This window comes from Haemaphysalis longicornis, unplaced genomic scaffold, assembly GCF_048455015.1.
Source record: "Haemaphysalis longicornis isolate Haplotype H1 unplaced genomic scaffold, Haemaphysalis longicornis Haplotype H1 scaffold_3, whole genome shotgun sequence".
Taxonomy (NCBI): Eukaryota; Metazoa; Arthropoda; class Arachnida; order Ixodida; family Ixodidae; genus Haemaphysalis; species Haemaphysalis longicornis.
The window spans coordinates 57,961,864-57,976,595 of NW_027526335.1; the positions used below are offsets into that span (position 1 = coordinate 57,961,864).

General features: G+C 48.7%; 1 protein-coding gene across 9 annotated transcripts in view; it reads left to right on the forward strand.

Moving 5' to 3' along the window:
* The window catches only part of Tho2 (THO complex subunit 2-like protein), a 53,863-nt gene extending 41,851 nt beyond the window's left edge, over positions 1 to 12,012 (forward strand). The window contains exons 31-36 of one of the 9 annotated variants that reach the window (XM_077703197.1): positions 1,326 to 1,515; positions 4,516 to 4,682; positions 6,240 to 6,593; positions 10,912 to 11,063; positions 11,124 to 11,182; positions 11,735 to 12,012. In XM_077703197.1, the coding sequence (XP_077559323.1) occupies positions 1,326 to 1,515; positions 4,516 to 4,682; positions 6,240 to 6,593; positions 10,912 to 11,063; positions 11,124 to 11,182; positions 11,735 to 11,789 (977 nt within the window). In that variant the 3' untranslated portion in view covers positions 11,790 to 12,012. Of the gene's footprint in view, positions 1 to 1,325; positions 1,516 to 4,515; positions 4,683 to 6,239; positions 6,594 to 10,911; positions 11,183 to 11,734 lie in introns of all 9 variants that reach the window. The other 8 variants (XM_077703202.1, XM_077703203.1, XM_077703204.1 and 5 more) reach the window with 8 other exon arrangements.
* Positions 12,013 to 14,732: the final 2,720 nt, after the last annotated feature.

A 14,732-nucleotide genomic window follows, 5' to 3' on the forward strand; every position in this document is an offset into this window, starting at 1 on the left:
CGTTTTGCACGCGATTAGCACGCCTCGGCTTTGCGCGCGCTGTATTTTCACGGCCGCATTGACGATTTCGCGCCCGCGGTATCTCCTACCTCGGTCAGAAAAGACGCTGACGACTTGCGAAACGCTCGAGACAGCCCGCTGGCTCCGCCCGAGATGTTTAGGCTTAGCACTCCGGCAGATATTTTATGGGCGCTTTCACTAGCGGCGCGGATGGTGTTTTATAGTACCGTTTTCGCCAACTTTATCAGCTCCTTTACTGCACAAGAAACTTCGTGCCTGCCTTGTGCGGCATTTTAAAGAGCGGCTAGAAGTAGTCGCTCAAGCGGCCGTGCCACTTCGCGGCCGAAGCCGCCGCCATGTTGCCTCCGCCGGCCGCGGCGCGCGCAGCGTGCGAGACGTTTCGCGGCGCGCATGGGGCGTGCGGGGCGCGTTTTCGCGAGCAGAAAAGCAACAGCCCAGCCATTTCTGGAGAAAGAAGAGTGACAAATGGGGAGAGAGAGCCGTCACTTGCTTGTTCGGCAGTCGGGCGCCTCGCCGGCTCGTTCGTATCATCCGCCAGGCCGCGCAGGTCCGTTCGTAACAGCCGAAATTTTTCCCATTGCAAACAATGCAATTTTGCCGGGACTTTTCAGAAATTCGTATCATCCCGAAATTCGTATCACCCAGAATCGTATCATCGAGATTCTACTGTATCATAACAAAATATCGTGCCTTTTGATGAGGAAATTTACAGACTGATAGAAAAATGGCCATGGAGGCCCGAAAATGCCATACCATTTTTCGGCCCCAAAGACCCAACTGCCCCCTTAAAACGTCCACCATGTGGAACTTAGATTGTTTTTACCGTATTTTGCTCTCTTCATTCTACGCAGCCTCTCTAGCTGTGTGCCAGGCACTAAGGCGCTGATGCGGCGGCTCGTAGTTTGAATTATCCGTGGCAGTACCTACTCGGGTTCAAACTAACAGCAACTTTATACATAGACTTCTATAAGGACTTGGCCGCACCAAATCTTACAGTTTGAATTACCCATAAATTTGAATTATTGAAGTTCAAATTAATGAGCTTTCTCCGTATGCATATCTATGTGGTAATATTCCTTGTCTTGCACATAGTTGAGGCTGGGGTTAGCTGAAACATTTCATGTGCAGACAATGGCAAGCACAAGTAATACTAACTTTTCTTTTTTTAACTGACAGTGGTGACAATTTAGGTATTTTTACTTGCTATACCGTTACCGTCTATTGATCACTTCATTGCACTTTGTGCGGCCTCTGCCCCCGGCGGTTCCTGCAGTGTCTGTTTCTCTGTCATCACTCTCTCTCAGCCGTGGACTCGCAGAAGGAGCGGAAAGTCGAAGTGGTGGTGAGAGACTCTCTGCAGCTCAGCGGTGCTTCGGCGGGGAAGTCGTCCAGCGTGAACGCTGTTAGCACCAGCACTGGGGGTTCTGCATCATCAGTGTCCAAGGTGACCTCGTCCAGCACCTCGTCGTCCAGTAGCCGCCGAGAGTCTAGCAGGTAGGCTGTTTGTAGAGAGCTTTGTAACTGGGCTTTCTTCTCATGAGCCGCTTACCCTTCATTTGTGACGTGTGTGGCTGCACCATGCATGGTAACATTGCTCAGCCCGTTATATAGGACATCAATATGTAGGACATCAATATAAACCCAGTTTAGAGCTACCGCTGAAATATCGTGCTGGGGATCATTGCCCAGTGCATAAAATGCAATTAACTCAAACTGGCGTCCTTAGAATTGCTTTGCATTTGTTGAAACAAATGGCCAGTCAAGTTTTTTATAGCTTTTTTCATGGCCAACCAGGGAGGCCCTGACCTCCAAAACTCTCTCTCTCTCTCTCTCTCTCTCTCTCTCTCTCTCTCTCTCTCTCTCTCTCTCTCTCTCTCTCTCTCTCTCTCTCTCTCTCTCTCTCTCTCTCTCTCTCTCTCTCTCTCTCTCTCTCTCTCTCTCTCTCTCTCTCTCCCCCTTTCTTTTGTCTTTTAACAATGAGGACTATTACCAAGAATTTACATTGTGCAAACTTAAAAGAGCACTAGCTCAGTGCAGGGCTACTTCTGTCGGCCCTGACCTTATTTACTATGCTTTTCTGTAGCACCTAAGTGATAGCTGCTTAGCAGTCTCCTGAAGTTCTTTAATAAAATCTGGAAAACGGGTAGGCTGCGCAGAGCACGGAAAAAGGCTGTTGTAATTCTGTTACTGAAAGACAGCAAACCACCGGACTGTCCATCAACCTACCGACCCACAACGTTGACCAGCTGTCTGTGCAAGACATTCGAGCAGCTCGTAAATTTTAGATTGGTCTTTTTTATTTAACGTTCAAGTTACCTAGATAGGTTTCAATGTGGTTTCCGACAGTTTCGGTCTACAACTGACCACCTTGTTTGTCTTGAAACAGGGATACAAGACGTTTTTGTTAACAATCAGTTTTGCCTTGCCGTCTTTTTTGATATGGCTAAGGCTTATGACACCACTTGGTGGTATGGAATTCTGCAGGATATGGCTGCAATGGGAATCAGAGGGCAAATGTTTTCATGCGTACAAGATTTTCTCCAGGAACGAACCTTTATGGTGAGACTGAGCAATGCACTCTCCCGTTCTTTCATCCAGGCAAATGGGCAGTGCAGTGTGCTAAGTGTGACACTCTTCGCCATTAAAATAAATTCCTTGGCAAAGGTTATTTCTCGACCTGTTGTTATTCCCTTTACGTCAATGACCTGCAGATTGCATTTTTGTCATGGAACCAGTCAGTCTGTGAAAGACAAATCCAGACTACTGTCAGTCGGTTACAACAATGAACAGATGAAAACAGTTTTCGCTTTTCTCCTGAGAGGTGTGCATGTGTGTGTTTCACGCGGAAACGAGGTATTCGTGCCAAGCCTGAAATAAAAATCGGGGATATGCTCATTCCCAGTACACAGTGAGCACAAATTCTTAGGCATCATTTATGACTTTTGTTGCACAAGTCATGGGGGGCCGACCATGCATCTATGCTAAGAATTTATGGCTCACTTGTACGGTCTCGTCTTGATTATGGCTGTATTCTGTATGGGTAAGCTTGCCAATCTGTCCTCGTGTCACTCGATCCAGTGCACAACCTGGGCCTCGCACTTGCTTCAAGTGCATATCGTACCTCCCCTGTTGATATTCTTTACGTTGAGTGCAATGAGTGGCCTCTGCAGTACCGTCCAGCGTACCCTAGTGGAGTGTATGCAACCAAAATAGCATGCATAGATAACCATCCTTGTGCCGGCGAATTGTTTGAGAATAAGTACAAGAAGCTCAATGAGAACAAACCAAGAGTGGTTCGCCCTCTTGCCCTCCATTTGGAGGAGGGCATGTCCCAATACTCTTTCAAGATATGCTGGTCAACTTTTTTAAATTACCCAGATGCTGTATGTAGCCTCCTGGGACCATAGGGCTGTCAAATGTGATCTGTCTTTATTAAAATATGACAAAAAAGCTTTGCCGCACCAGTTTTTGTGCCAAGAATTTCTTGCACTTATGGACAAGTCCATTAGCTATTGCCACTACTTTACTAATGGGTCAAATCACACAGGTTGTGCCCTTGTAAACGCAGCGGCCACTTTAGCAGAGAGGATATATCTGACTAGGGCAGTGTTTTCACTGCGAAGATCTTTGGTATAACCTCAGCTATTGAAGACATAATGGCAAATGGAGTACAAAGAGTGGCAATTTTTACACATTCTTTGTGTGCTATAACCTCCCTCGTCCCTTCAAAGAATGCAGCTGTAGACCGTATGCTAAAAAATCGACTATGCTGCCTTACATCGGCAGGGGTTAGTGTTGTCCTTTGTTGGATACCAAGCCACACTGGCATTCCAGAAAATGAAAATGTCGATACAGCAGCATCCAATACCAAACATTGTGCAATAACAAAGTTCAATGCTCGTTACCAGGACCTTCGAAACGCCATACGAAAGTAAATTACAATGTACTGGCAGACTTAATGGGACAGATAAACTGGAAGCACATTACTCCTGGTGAAACCATACCTATCGGAATGGAAAAGTTGCTGGCATAGAAACTGTTTTTATGAGGTTACTTTTTGCTGACTGCGAATAGGTCATGCTGTGCTCGCACACGGCTTCCTGACCCAAAAACTACAGCAACCTGTGTGTGACCACTGTGAAGATCCTCTTACCGTACTACATACTTTAATAAGCTGCCCACACCTCGAAGCAGCATGCATGAGACATTTCAGAGCATTATACACCTTTTGCATCCCTTTACACCCTATGCTTTTGCTTAGTGATGAACCATTGGTGGATTTTAGTAACTTTTTTAAGTTTTTCAAGACACCGGCCTTCTACACCACTTGTAGATACGTATACCTTTGAGCTCATTTATTTTAATCTTCATTACACTTTGAATAACACCTTTTAACCTTCACTTAAATATTCTACCTTGTGTTTGGCGCATTAGAACCGAAAGGTTGCTGTGCCAAAAAACCACATCTACTTCTTCTTTGTCTTTGATGGTCAGGTCAGTAAACAAGGACTCTATCATTGATGGCCACGAGAAAGCCCTGGCATTGTCTGGGGAGCGCAAGAGCACCACCTCGTCTTCCTCCTCCTCCTCCCTGCATGACGACTCCAGGCTCTCCAAGGATGACCTGCACAAGAGTGACCACTGGTCAGACTCTAGTGAAGGTGAGCGGGCTTTCCTTCCTTTCCTCTCTGACTCTTTACTTGTGAACTGTGCTGCTGCACGTTTTTGTTTTTGAAGTTCGATAACGGCGCTAAGACAGGACAAAGAGAAGGCGAGATGAGACTCGGCGCTTTTTCTCGTCTCGCCTTCTTTGTCGTGTCTTAGCGCTGTTATCGTACTTTAAGTATGGACTGACAAGCCCCGCATTAACACCGTTTTTTAGTGTTGGCTTGTTTATTTTATCTTGACCAGGAACTGGACGATGGCTTGAAGGGGTGTTTGATCCTAGTAGGAAGTGCTCGTTCTGAACTTCCTTGCAGGAAAGCCCTGTACTTTGCAGAGGGAGACACAGAAGGAAATAATGTTCATTTATGCGAGTTTCGGGTCTTAGTTGTAGGTTCTACATCTTGGGAGACTTGGTAGGCAAAGGTTGGGATAGGATAACATTCGGAGGTGGGAAAAAGCGTGTTGGTCTGTGGAAGCTGACTTAAGTTGGCAATATCCCAGCTTATATTAGAGGAAGGAGTGGAGTTGGTCTGGATGTCTGTAATGTGGAGGACCGGGAACTGGCAGACTGCGGGGGTAATGGAATGGTGGCCGGGAGACGGAACTAGAGGCAAGAGATGACATATAACTTGACATGGGAAGGAGATAAGGAAATTTGGTTGCAAAGCATGGGTTCAGACACCGTAGAAAATGAGTAGGTGGAAGTTTATGGGAGAGGTTTTCATCTTGCAGTGGACGTAATTTAGGCTGATGATGATAGGGCCTAGTTAAAGGCCAACTGCACTCAAAATTTCGACCTCTTGAAAACCCGGTTTTCGTATAGTCTGCTTAAAAAGAAAGCAACATGCAAAATACAACAACTGAAATACGCGCGTGGACGCCACAAGCGGCCAGCAAAAATCGGAGATTTTGAAACCGAAACAGAGGAGAGCGCGGCCATTGTAGTGACGTTGCAGCCGTTTAGCGAGCGGCCGGACGGTCACCAGCTTGGGAGAAAGTCTGCGTGCAAGCTCTACGCGCGCACGAGGCAGCAAACCGGGGAAGCATGCGCAGCAGAGCTCGACCGGTTCTCCAGCTGTGTGGCTGGCCAGAGGAAGAAGCCCCCGTCGGCTGGAATGTCACAGGCGCGTCATGGCTGTTCACGCGATCCACTGGCAGGTGTAGCGTGTTCTGCGGGGGAGCTTTTTTAAACGCTTCTGACTGATTAGCGAGGCGTTTCACGGGGCTACCACTTGTGTCCCAGCTGATTTGGGGGTACTTACTACGCATCAAAAATAAATTTGGTTGAGGTGAAATTTGAGTGCAGTTGACCTTTAAGGTCGCAGACTCGTATTACTCCTCCAGAAATAATTCCCAGTACTGTAGCAAAAGTTTGACTTCGCTAGCTGGATTTTGGTGTGGTCTTACAGGAAAGTGCACAGCGAATTAAACAAGGCTGAGCATCCTTATTCAGTTTGATAAAAATGAAAGGTTGGTGAATGGAGTAGTGTGTGGGCTGTACTGTTCCCCTTGGGTGGCTCAACTTGGGCGTCGGTGTGTTATGTGGGTTGCAGAGCAGCACAAGCGGCGCCGGCTGGACCCGGCGGTCAACAGCCTGGGCTCTTCCTCCTCCTCCTCGGGCAAGGTAGGCGGCAGCCCCCGAGGGGGGGGTGGGGGCAGCAGCAGTGGCCGCGGGGGCTCCTCCCAGAGCCCCAAGGTGGCCGACGAGCCCCCGCTCAAGGGGGTGTCGGCGGGGCCCGGGGGCGACGACGGCCGCTTGGTGGAGAAGTGGGCCCACCCCAAGGACCTGCACGACGGGGGCGACAAGGCCAAGGGCAGCAAGAAGGGCAGCCGCAAGCGCGACCACTCCGAGGAGAGCCTGCCCCAGGACGGGGGCAAGCGCAAGAAGGACGAGGACGGGCCCCTGGGTGAGCTCTCTCTCTCTCTCTTTGTTACCACTCTCTGGGACGTGACGCTCTCTTTGCCCACCCAGTCTGCAGAGCTCTAGTTTGGGCATTTCGCAATAGCTGTGAATGAGGTGCGCCTGTCTTTAAAGCCTGCAGGCAAGGTCACATGTTGAAAAAGTAGGTTGCGGGAAGAAAAAGAGACAACACTGGGAAAGCTCCGTTTGTCTTGCACCTTGATACATGGGTGAACCCAGTGTGGTGATGCATCATGTTGCGAACTAAGTGTGCATGGTCATAGTCATGGAAAAGGGTCACATGCACCTCCTGTAAGCTTCTTTCTGCATTGCGCACTTATCTCCACAGGTACTGTGGGAAAAGGCTCAGTGATTTATGGCTAGCATTTGTAGCACAGTTGGTAATAAAGTGTAAAGAAAGTGTTGGAGGTAGTGAGGCTTCTTTTTACCAGTGAGTTAGCAGAGCAGTGTGGTTTGAATGCTACTCAAAAAATGAATGCTGTTTAAAAGTACCGTAAAAACCTGCACACTGCTCGAACCCACATTTGATCCGAGGTGTAATTTGGGGATAGCAAACCTGGAAAAAGAAGTTTTAATCTGCATATAAACCGGGGGAAATTGCAACTGGAAACACCTACTTGCGTGGTCACTCCTCCTCGTCTGTCACACCTACTTCCGAGTCCCCTCTGTCAGAGATGTCCTCCCACAGCATCTTGTCTTCTGTGCCATCAGGGGCCTTAGAAATAGAGCGCTTCATGAACGCCCGAAGGACTAGCTCTTTGGGAATGCAGGCCCACGCGTCGGTGAGCCGTGAGCACAGAATTGCTGGAGAGGCCCATTTCAATCATCCGGTCACTCGGGCTTCACTCATTCACTCCACTCATTCGCTCCTCATTCACTCCATATTCACTCCATACTTCAGTGTAAAAAAAACGCAGCGCGACGCATAAAATGAAACACCCGTGAAGTCCACCCGCTGAATGCCTTTCTCTCTAGCAATCTCCTTGCCTTTGCTTGCAGCAGCTTGGTGTTGACAGCAAGATTCGCAGCTCATTGCTCTTGAATGAAGTCTGTCACTTCCCGTCCAATGTTGGGAAACGCTCCATTTTTTTATCACCAAAAACTCATCCTCGTGTTGCTGCACGCCAAGAGGGCTTCCTTCTTTTTCCACCTCTTGCAAAAGCTGCGCTCGTTCACACCAAACTGCCGCCCCGCAGCACTGTTGCCAGTTGTTTCGGCAGCTAAGATCGCTTTTCTATCTAAAGGAGCCGAATACAGTACTGCTTCCATGCTGCCGACACTGGTTAAAAAGCTTGGCTGCCACAAACGGTGGCCATCAAGAACTGGGAAAAGTCAATTGCAAGTTCCAATGGTGGCGATAGATGTGGGGCGCTTGGAAGAACAAAAGTTGGGCAACGTCCAGGGAGGCAGGGCAGTGGTTGGTAAGCATAACGCCCTAGTGCTATCTTTCTGGGGGCAAAACCTTCCTATCACAGCAACGCGCAAATAAAGCACTGACAATGATGACTGTGCCAAGCAATAGCAAAACCGAAACTGCGAATCTGGGATGAAAATTCTTAAGATCTGCATATAGTACAGGGTGGAAATTTCACATCATTAAATCCAGGGAAAAGAAAAAGTTTAAATATTATACAATAAAGACGCTAAGAGAAGCGCTGTCAAAACCTTACTTTGTAGTAAAAGCATGTAGGTAATTATGTAACGAAATTTCTTTTTTATTCATAACGTGCTAGCAGGGGTGAGACAGCTGCGCATATTGCGCCTTTCTGATACAATTCCATTTTTCTGCGCCAAGCTGCTCCAAAAGCACGAAAGTGGCGAAAATTGCGCCAAACTGCTCCAGAAGAGCCTCAACGGCACGCATTTTGATGCTCATGTCAGTTTCGGCGGGGACGAAAGCCTCCAGCATCCCGGTCACTGCTTTTATCGTCGGTCAATCGCAAACACAGAAATGGCACAAATAGAAAGGCTGAAACGAAGCAAGCAATAGCTTCTAAAACTCGATTCGCTTTCCATCGGGGTTCGCTGAAACGGCCTTCTCGATTAGGCATCGCTGTGGCAACAAACATGGCCGCCGCCTGATCTGGCTGCTACCAACGCGCTCATTGCGCATCGCCGATATTTTCCCTGGTTTATGTTACGCTATCAGCTGGGTTCCAGTCTATTCATTCTATCTGTTGTGGCTCTGAACAGTGACGTTAACGCGGGGATATGGTTTGAGATTGGTGCCAGATTACGGGAAGTTGCGCGGCTCGAAAAAAAGTTCATTGAAATGTGGGGCCTACGACTTCGGCGTGGTTTGTCCTTGAGTTGCGAAACGCGGTGGGCGCGTCTATAATCGGGTTCGTGAAGTGAATTTTTTGGCTCGTTGTGGTGTTATAAAATGCTGAGGTGTTGCTGTGCTTCGAAGCGCGATCGCGAGCCTCGGGGATGGAACGGTTGACACGAACGTTGCGGGCTGTGCTGCGGCGTCGCGACCTGTTCAGGCAGCGCCCAATAGCTGCAGGACTACACTGTTGCCATAGGACGCGACTTAACACTTGATGTATGCAAAGTAAATTTAATGCCAAAATCTAGGTGGCTAAACAGTAACGCTACTCAAATGACCATAGGGTGAACCTGCGCCCCGGTGACTGAAACAGGTAGGCTGGTTGGGCTATGCGACCGTTAGCTCGAAGTTGCTCAACTGTTGCTGTGACTACAGCCGTTCGTACAACGCAGCCTGGGATTACAAAAATAATAATTTTAGCATTAAAACGGCAAAAAAACGCCACAATTGCGGAGCCCTTAAATTTGATAAGAGTTTTAGCAGTCCGTCTGTTCCGTCGTGTACGTAGTTACCGTGCTGACCGGGACTCGTCTGGGCACTTGGGCATTCGTAGCGGTAGGGGGATTAGTTCCGCGGGCCTGCCTTCGCCTTGTCCGCGCCTCCTCGCCCTTCCGCGCGCGCAGGCGCAGACCGGTCCCGGTAAACCCGGTAACAAAGTAACCAACAGAACAGACGGACTGCTAAAACTCTCTAATGTTAACGGCAGTTTTGTTGTCTGTTGCGTGCAGCCGCAACACAATATCACCAGTTAGGAAAAAGGTGGTGCAGTTAGTACTTTGTGATACTCTTAAAAACTCTTTCAGGTAAGGCTGTTTCAGTGTTCTGTGTATTCAAAACTGATTGAAATGTGCACTTGACTTTGCAAATAGCTGAAATAATGATTTTTTAAGCTCACAAGACGGTGTATTAAATCTCCCTAACTGCTCCAAATCAAGATTCTTCTGCTCCCAAACCGAAATTTTGCTGCTCCGAAATCTGCTCCCAAATCTGTTTGGGCTGTCTCACCCCTGTGCTAGTGGCCCGCTAATCGCCATGGAGCTGTTTGCCTCACTGAAGTTGCTTGTGGCTTGACATTTGTTGTCGGTCCACAGCACATTGTCTTCCATGCTGTCAAGGCACTCCAAAACGTCTTTTCCCACATTGGGAACTTCCCTTCTTTGGGCAATCCCTGTTCATCGCCCAAACCTCTCTCACTCTTGCCAGTAGCGTACACACACAAAGTCAACACCTATGTGCCACTCAACCGCACGGTTTCTATCTGCTTCAACACATGATTCACCACGTTCAGTTTAAAACCAGCTGTGTAGCTGGTTTTATGCCATGCACCAGGTTATGCCACGCACCAGGAGCACAAAAAAAAAAAAAAAAAAAGGTTGGAGTACATCTGAACTGTTATGGCGAAGTTATGGCATGGACTGTTAAGGCGAAGTCGTGAAACAGCACACAGCCATGAACGGAGCAGGGAAGGAGTGCCGACTATGCTTAGTGCTTTCTTTGCATGCCCCAGTGCTTTCATAGAGCTATACTCAAGAAGGTTTGTTTTGTGTTCCGCAGGCGACAGTCCGCAAGCATGCAATTTTTAAATTGTGAGCCACAGCATTCGTGCTCACTTCTTCGGCTACGGTTGCGATTTTTTTTTTGTTAGAATAAATTTCAGCATTTCTATGCGTACTGTGGCGTGATACCAAGTTTACTGCACGGTGACAAGAAAGTAAATTCTTGAAGAAATGTGCGGGGTTAGGGTCATTGTGCGAATAAATACGGTATTATACCAAGTTGGGTGTTTGGCTATTTTGTAAATGCAACCATTATGTGAGAATGCTATAAGGGACGTGCTAATTGTAGTCATTGAGCACATTTTTTTTATTGGCCTGCTTTCTTGGTGCGTGTGTTCACTGCACAGTGCCATGTTGTGTTGCCCTGACCTTGGGTAAATTATTCAGGATTCGGTTGGATATGCCAATCTCACCGTCAGGATGCAGGCGGGGATTGCGCATTGACCGTGGCTCTCATCTGTTGTCTCACTTGCCCGTGTCGGGGATTGACCAAGGAGGCCCCTTGCGTGCAGCCAAGAGCTCGAGCAAGCGCAACGGGGAGGATGCCAAGGAGAAGGACCGCTACCGGAGGGTGAGGGATCCAAAGTCCTTCGCGGGCCTGGCTCGTGACCAGCCACTCTCCTCTATCCAGGAAGAGGTGTCGCCCAAGACGCGGGGGGAACGGCGGACGGACCGCGACGACAAGAAGCAATATCCTTGCACTGCTCGGGGGAAGAGTGAACCCAGCCCGATTGAAAGTCGGGCAAAAAAGGTTGTCATCAGGGTACCGTGACAGTGTCCTGGTAAGCAGAGAGAGAGAGAGAGGGAAAAAAAAAGAGCAAACAAACAGAAAGGTGCTCGCTTTTTTTTTTTAAGTGAGCTTTACTTCTTAATGTGCAGCTTGTTGCAAAATGAGCGCTTTATTGTGTATAGAAACATGAGTGGTGGGCCTTTGATCCTTCTTTGTTGTTTGCAGACTGCCTGAAATGTAATCTAGCTCTCTATATTCTTTTTATATGGCACCCTTGCTCCCACGGCTTGTAAATGCTCTTTCAAGCATTGCTGCGTATTGGCGGTGGTTTGGGATTCTGAATGGGCATGTAGAGGACACTGTCCCGAAGTTGCTCAGAATACATCCAGATTGGTTCACTAGCCTCGGTCACTTTTGGGTGGTTCCGAGTGCGCTCTGCAGTTGCTTGGTGCTACTGCTCTCCGCACTTGTCCACACAGCAGTGCCAGTGCGTCCACCTTAACGCCTCTTACCCATCGCTCGGGAAGCAGCAGCTCCACATCGGCCAAGAAGAGGTCCTCGTTCTGACGGCCCGGGTTCCAGCCACTGCTGCTCCTGTCTGCCCGCCACTGGTTGCTGTGCCGCTGCACCCTTGGGCTGCTCCCATCGGCCACCCGTCCCTGTCGTCTCCAAGAGTGCCTGTACAGAATCGCCTCACCTGGCTTGCACTGGGAAGCCCCCCGTGCTCCATCACTCATCTCCCGGCCTGTTTTTGTATAATAAAACCATACGCTCATTACGGAAAACGGAACACCGCTTGTTTGTTCTCGTTGTTTTGCGCACAGTGTTTACATGGCTGAACTGGGAGTGAACTGGCTCGGGCCATCCTGGGAGTGAATGCTTACTATGGCGGAGTACCCAGTTTTCATCTTGCAAAGCACACGCAGCAGATTGCGACGCTCTACAGATAAGCCCTGTGTGTCATCATGGGGCTCTACAACGCACAAAAGTCTAGGGGTCTTGACGAATACGCAGGGCTCCCATAACTAAAAGAAACATACGTGTGTGCATGCAAGGGCCACAACCAGCACGTGCTTTAGGATTGAGGGTGACTGAAATCTACTGTCAGACATAGAAAACTAAAACATGCTCCATCCATGTAGAAAAGTAAACAGTGCCCGGCACCTACCCAAACACAGTGCCACAGACGTCGGCAATGGCAGAGCCAGGGACTGGCATGGTGGCATGATAACTCTCCAAGTGTTACGTTTCCCAAAAACTGAATTGCATAAAAAGAATGAGGTCGGCACGAGAGTAGGGGGATAGATATAATGGCAAAACTGTATTAAATTCACTCTCTCTGTATGGGTTCGATCCCTGTCTGTTGTTCTTTTTTGTTGCCGTTGGTCTTGAGGTGATTTCTTACAGGTGTATTTGGACACGACCCAAAATAAGCACAGTGGTACTGGCCACTGTGGCTGTCCGCGAAGGAGAACTGCACACAGACCGTTCCTCTTGACATTGACAGCATGCAGCTTGAGCTTAATGGCATTCATGAGGGACCGTGCCTAGCATGGTGGATGACCTCTGGTCATCAAGTGTTTTGCTGTTGACGTTTGCTGTCGGCGTAGTGACTGGCTAACAGATAGTGCTGGGTCCCATAGTTAGAACACTACTGCTCACGCCATAAGAGACTGACTGGACCGTGCAACTACACTCTGAAGCTTTGACCAAGTATGCTGCATTGCAGGGTATCGGCAGCGTTAGGCAATGAATGAGCTAACGAGCGGGACTTGGCTATCTGCTTCCTGCGTGTGAGCCCAGCCTTGTGCTTCACAATAGTCCTACCGTGGAACACCATCAGTAACAGAGGCGGCATGATCTCCTCTTCACTCTATAATTTGCACCAGCTACACACGTCCAGGCTTACACAAGGCGCGTGCATTTTTGAACTTTGCCTGCTCAGGCTACACCCGTTTTCATGGAAACATTGCTTGAAGGCAGTGCTGGACCCGCCGCGGTGGCTCAGTGGCTAAGGCGTTGCGCTGCTGAGCACGAGGTCGCGGGTTCGATTCCCGGCCGCGGCGGCCGCTTTTCTGATGGAGGCGAAAAGCAAAAACGCCCGTGTGTACGAGATTTCGGCGCACGATAAAGATCCCCAGGTGGTCAAAATTAATCCGGAGCCCTCCATTACGGCGCGCCTCATCGCCTGCGTTGCGTCGGCGCGTTAAACCCCACAATCAATCAGAAGGCAGTGCTGGGATCAAGTGAAGGAACACCTCTGCCACCACTCCAGCTCTTCATTTGCAACAGGCGGGCTGACAATCCGCCACCTTGTGTGGCGTTAGGTTTGAGTGTAGCTACTATGCACCAAATACTGGGTATGATCCTTCAAGCAAAGAGTCGAACAAAAAGATGGTTGGTGGCTGTAGGCTGTTCTTCAGATAATCGGTCCGGAACCTTTCTTGAATAAAGATTGTCTTGCCTATCGTTGCGTCTGGGAGCTTGTTTGGCAGTGCTGCAGTGTTTTTAGGTCCTCCTTCAAAATGTTTGTCATCTGCAGTGTGTTTACTAGATCGTATAGAAAATATATCACGTGTGCGTACAGAAGATGCTGTGTGCGTACAGAAGATGCGGTAAGCAGATCTGGAAGTGCAATGCATCAGCACCCACGGCAGCATACTTCATAGCAACGGTGGCGATAGTAGACTTGGCCAACTGACAGAGGAATTGAGCGACATGATTGGATTGTTTCTAATTGGCGCTTGGCACCCAGTCACTTTTTCAGTGGTTCAATTAAAGTTATTTCATTTGATGTACGTGGCAGTGTAATTGTGCAGCAGTGGTGGCATCCTGTTGGGGCTGTTCAGGTTCATTAGCACGTTTTAAAGAATTGGTCTAAGTACCTGAAATTGCAGCTTTTATTTTTGAAGTTGCACATGTGTATGTGTGTGAAGGAGAATGGTATTAATTAAATCAATGTGTCATGGCTTCGTTGAGACATTGGTCTTCCATTAGCCTTAAGACCAGGGTACGTGTAGACAGAAGTCTGTTCTGGAAGTTGTGTAGCTCAGGCCACTCGTGCCAGGATGGTTTAAAATAAAGTGCTGTTGGATGCCTTGTGCGTGTGTCGAGTTGTGCTTCGGTGGTAAAGATGACGCCATTGATGAGTTAGCGGTAAAGTTGCGATGTTTGGTGAAGGTCACAGGGCAGGGGCGCACTCCACAGCTTCTCTTGAATCAAAGTTCTGCGCGGCTGGTGGGCACCAGTCCCGCCCACGTGTCATCCCGTTCAAGGGTCACGAGGCACAAATTCTATAACTTTTACATTTCCAGTATGTTGGCCAGTCTACCATTTAGGTAGTAGCTGGGTGGGAATGTGTTAACTCTAGGAAGAGGGATTAGGGAAGAGCCACGTAGCTAAGGTTGATACGAGCGAAGGAAGGAAGAAAGAAAGACTTGAATGCCTGCAACAGACATACGAGCGAGGAATGAGCCGTCTTCAGGCGCCAATGAAGGCTTCGGTGCGTAC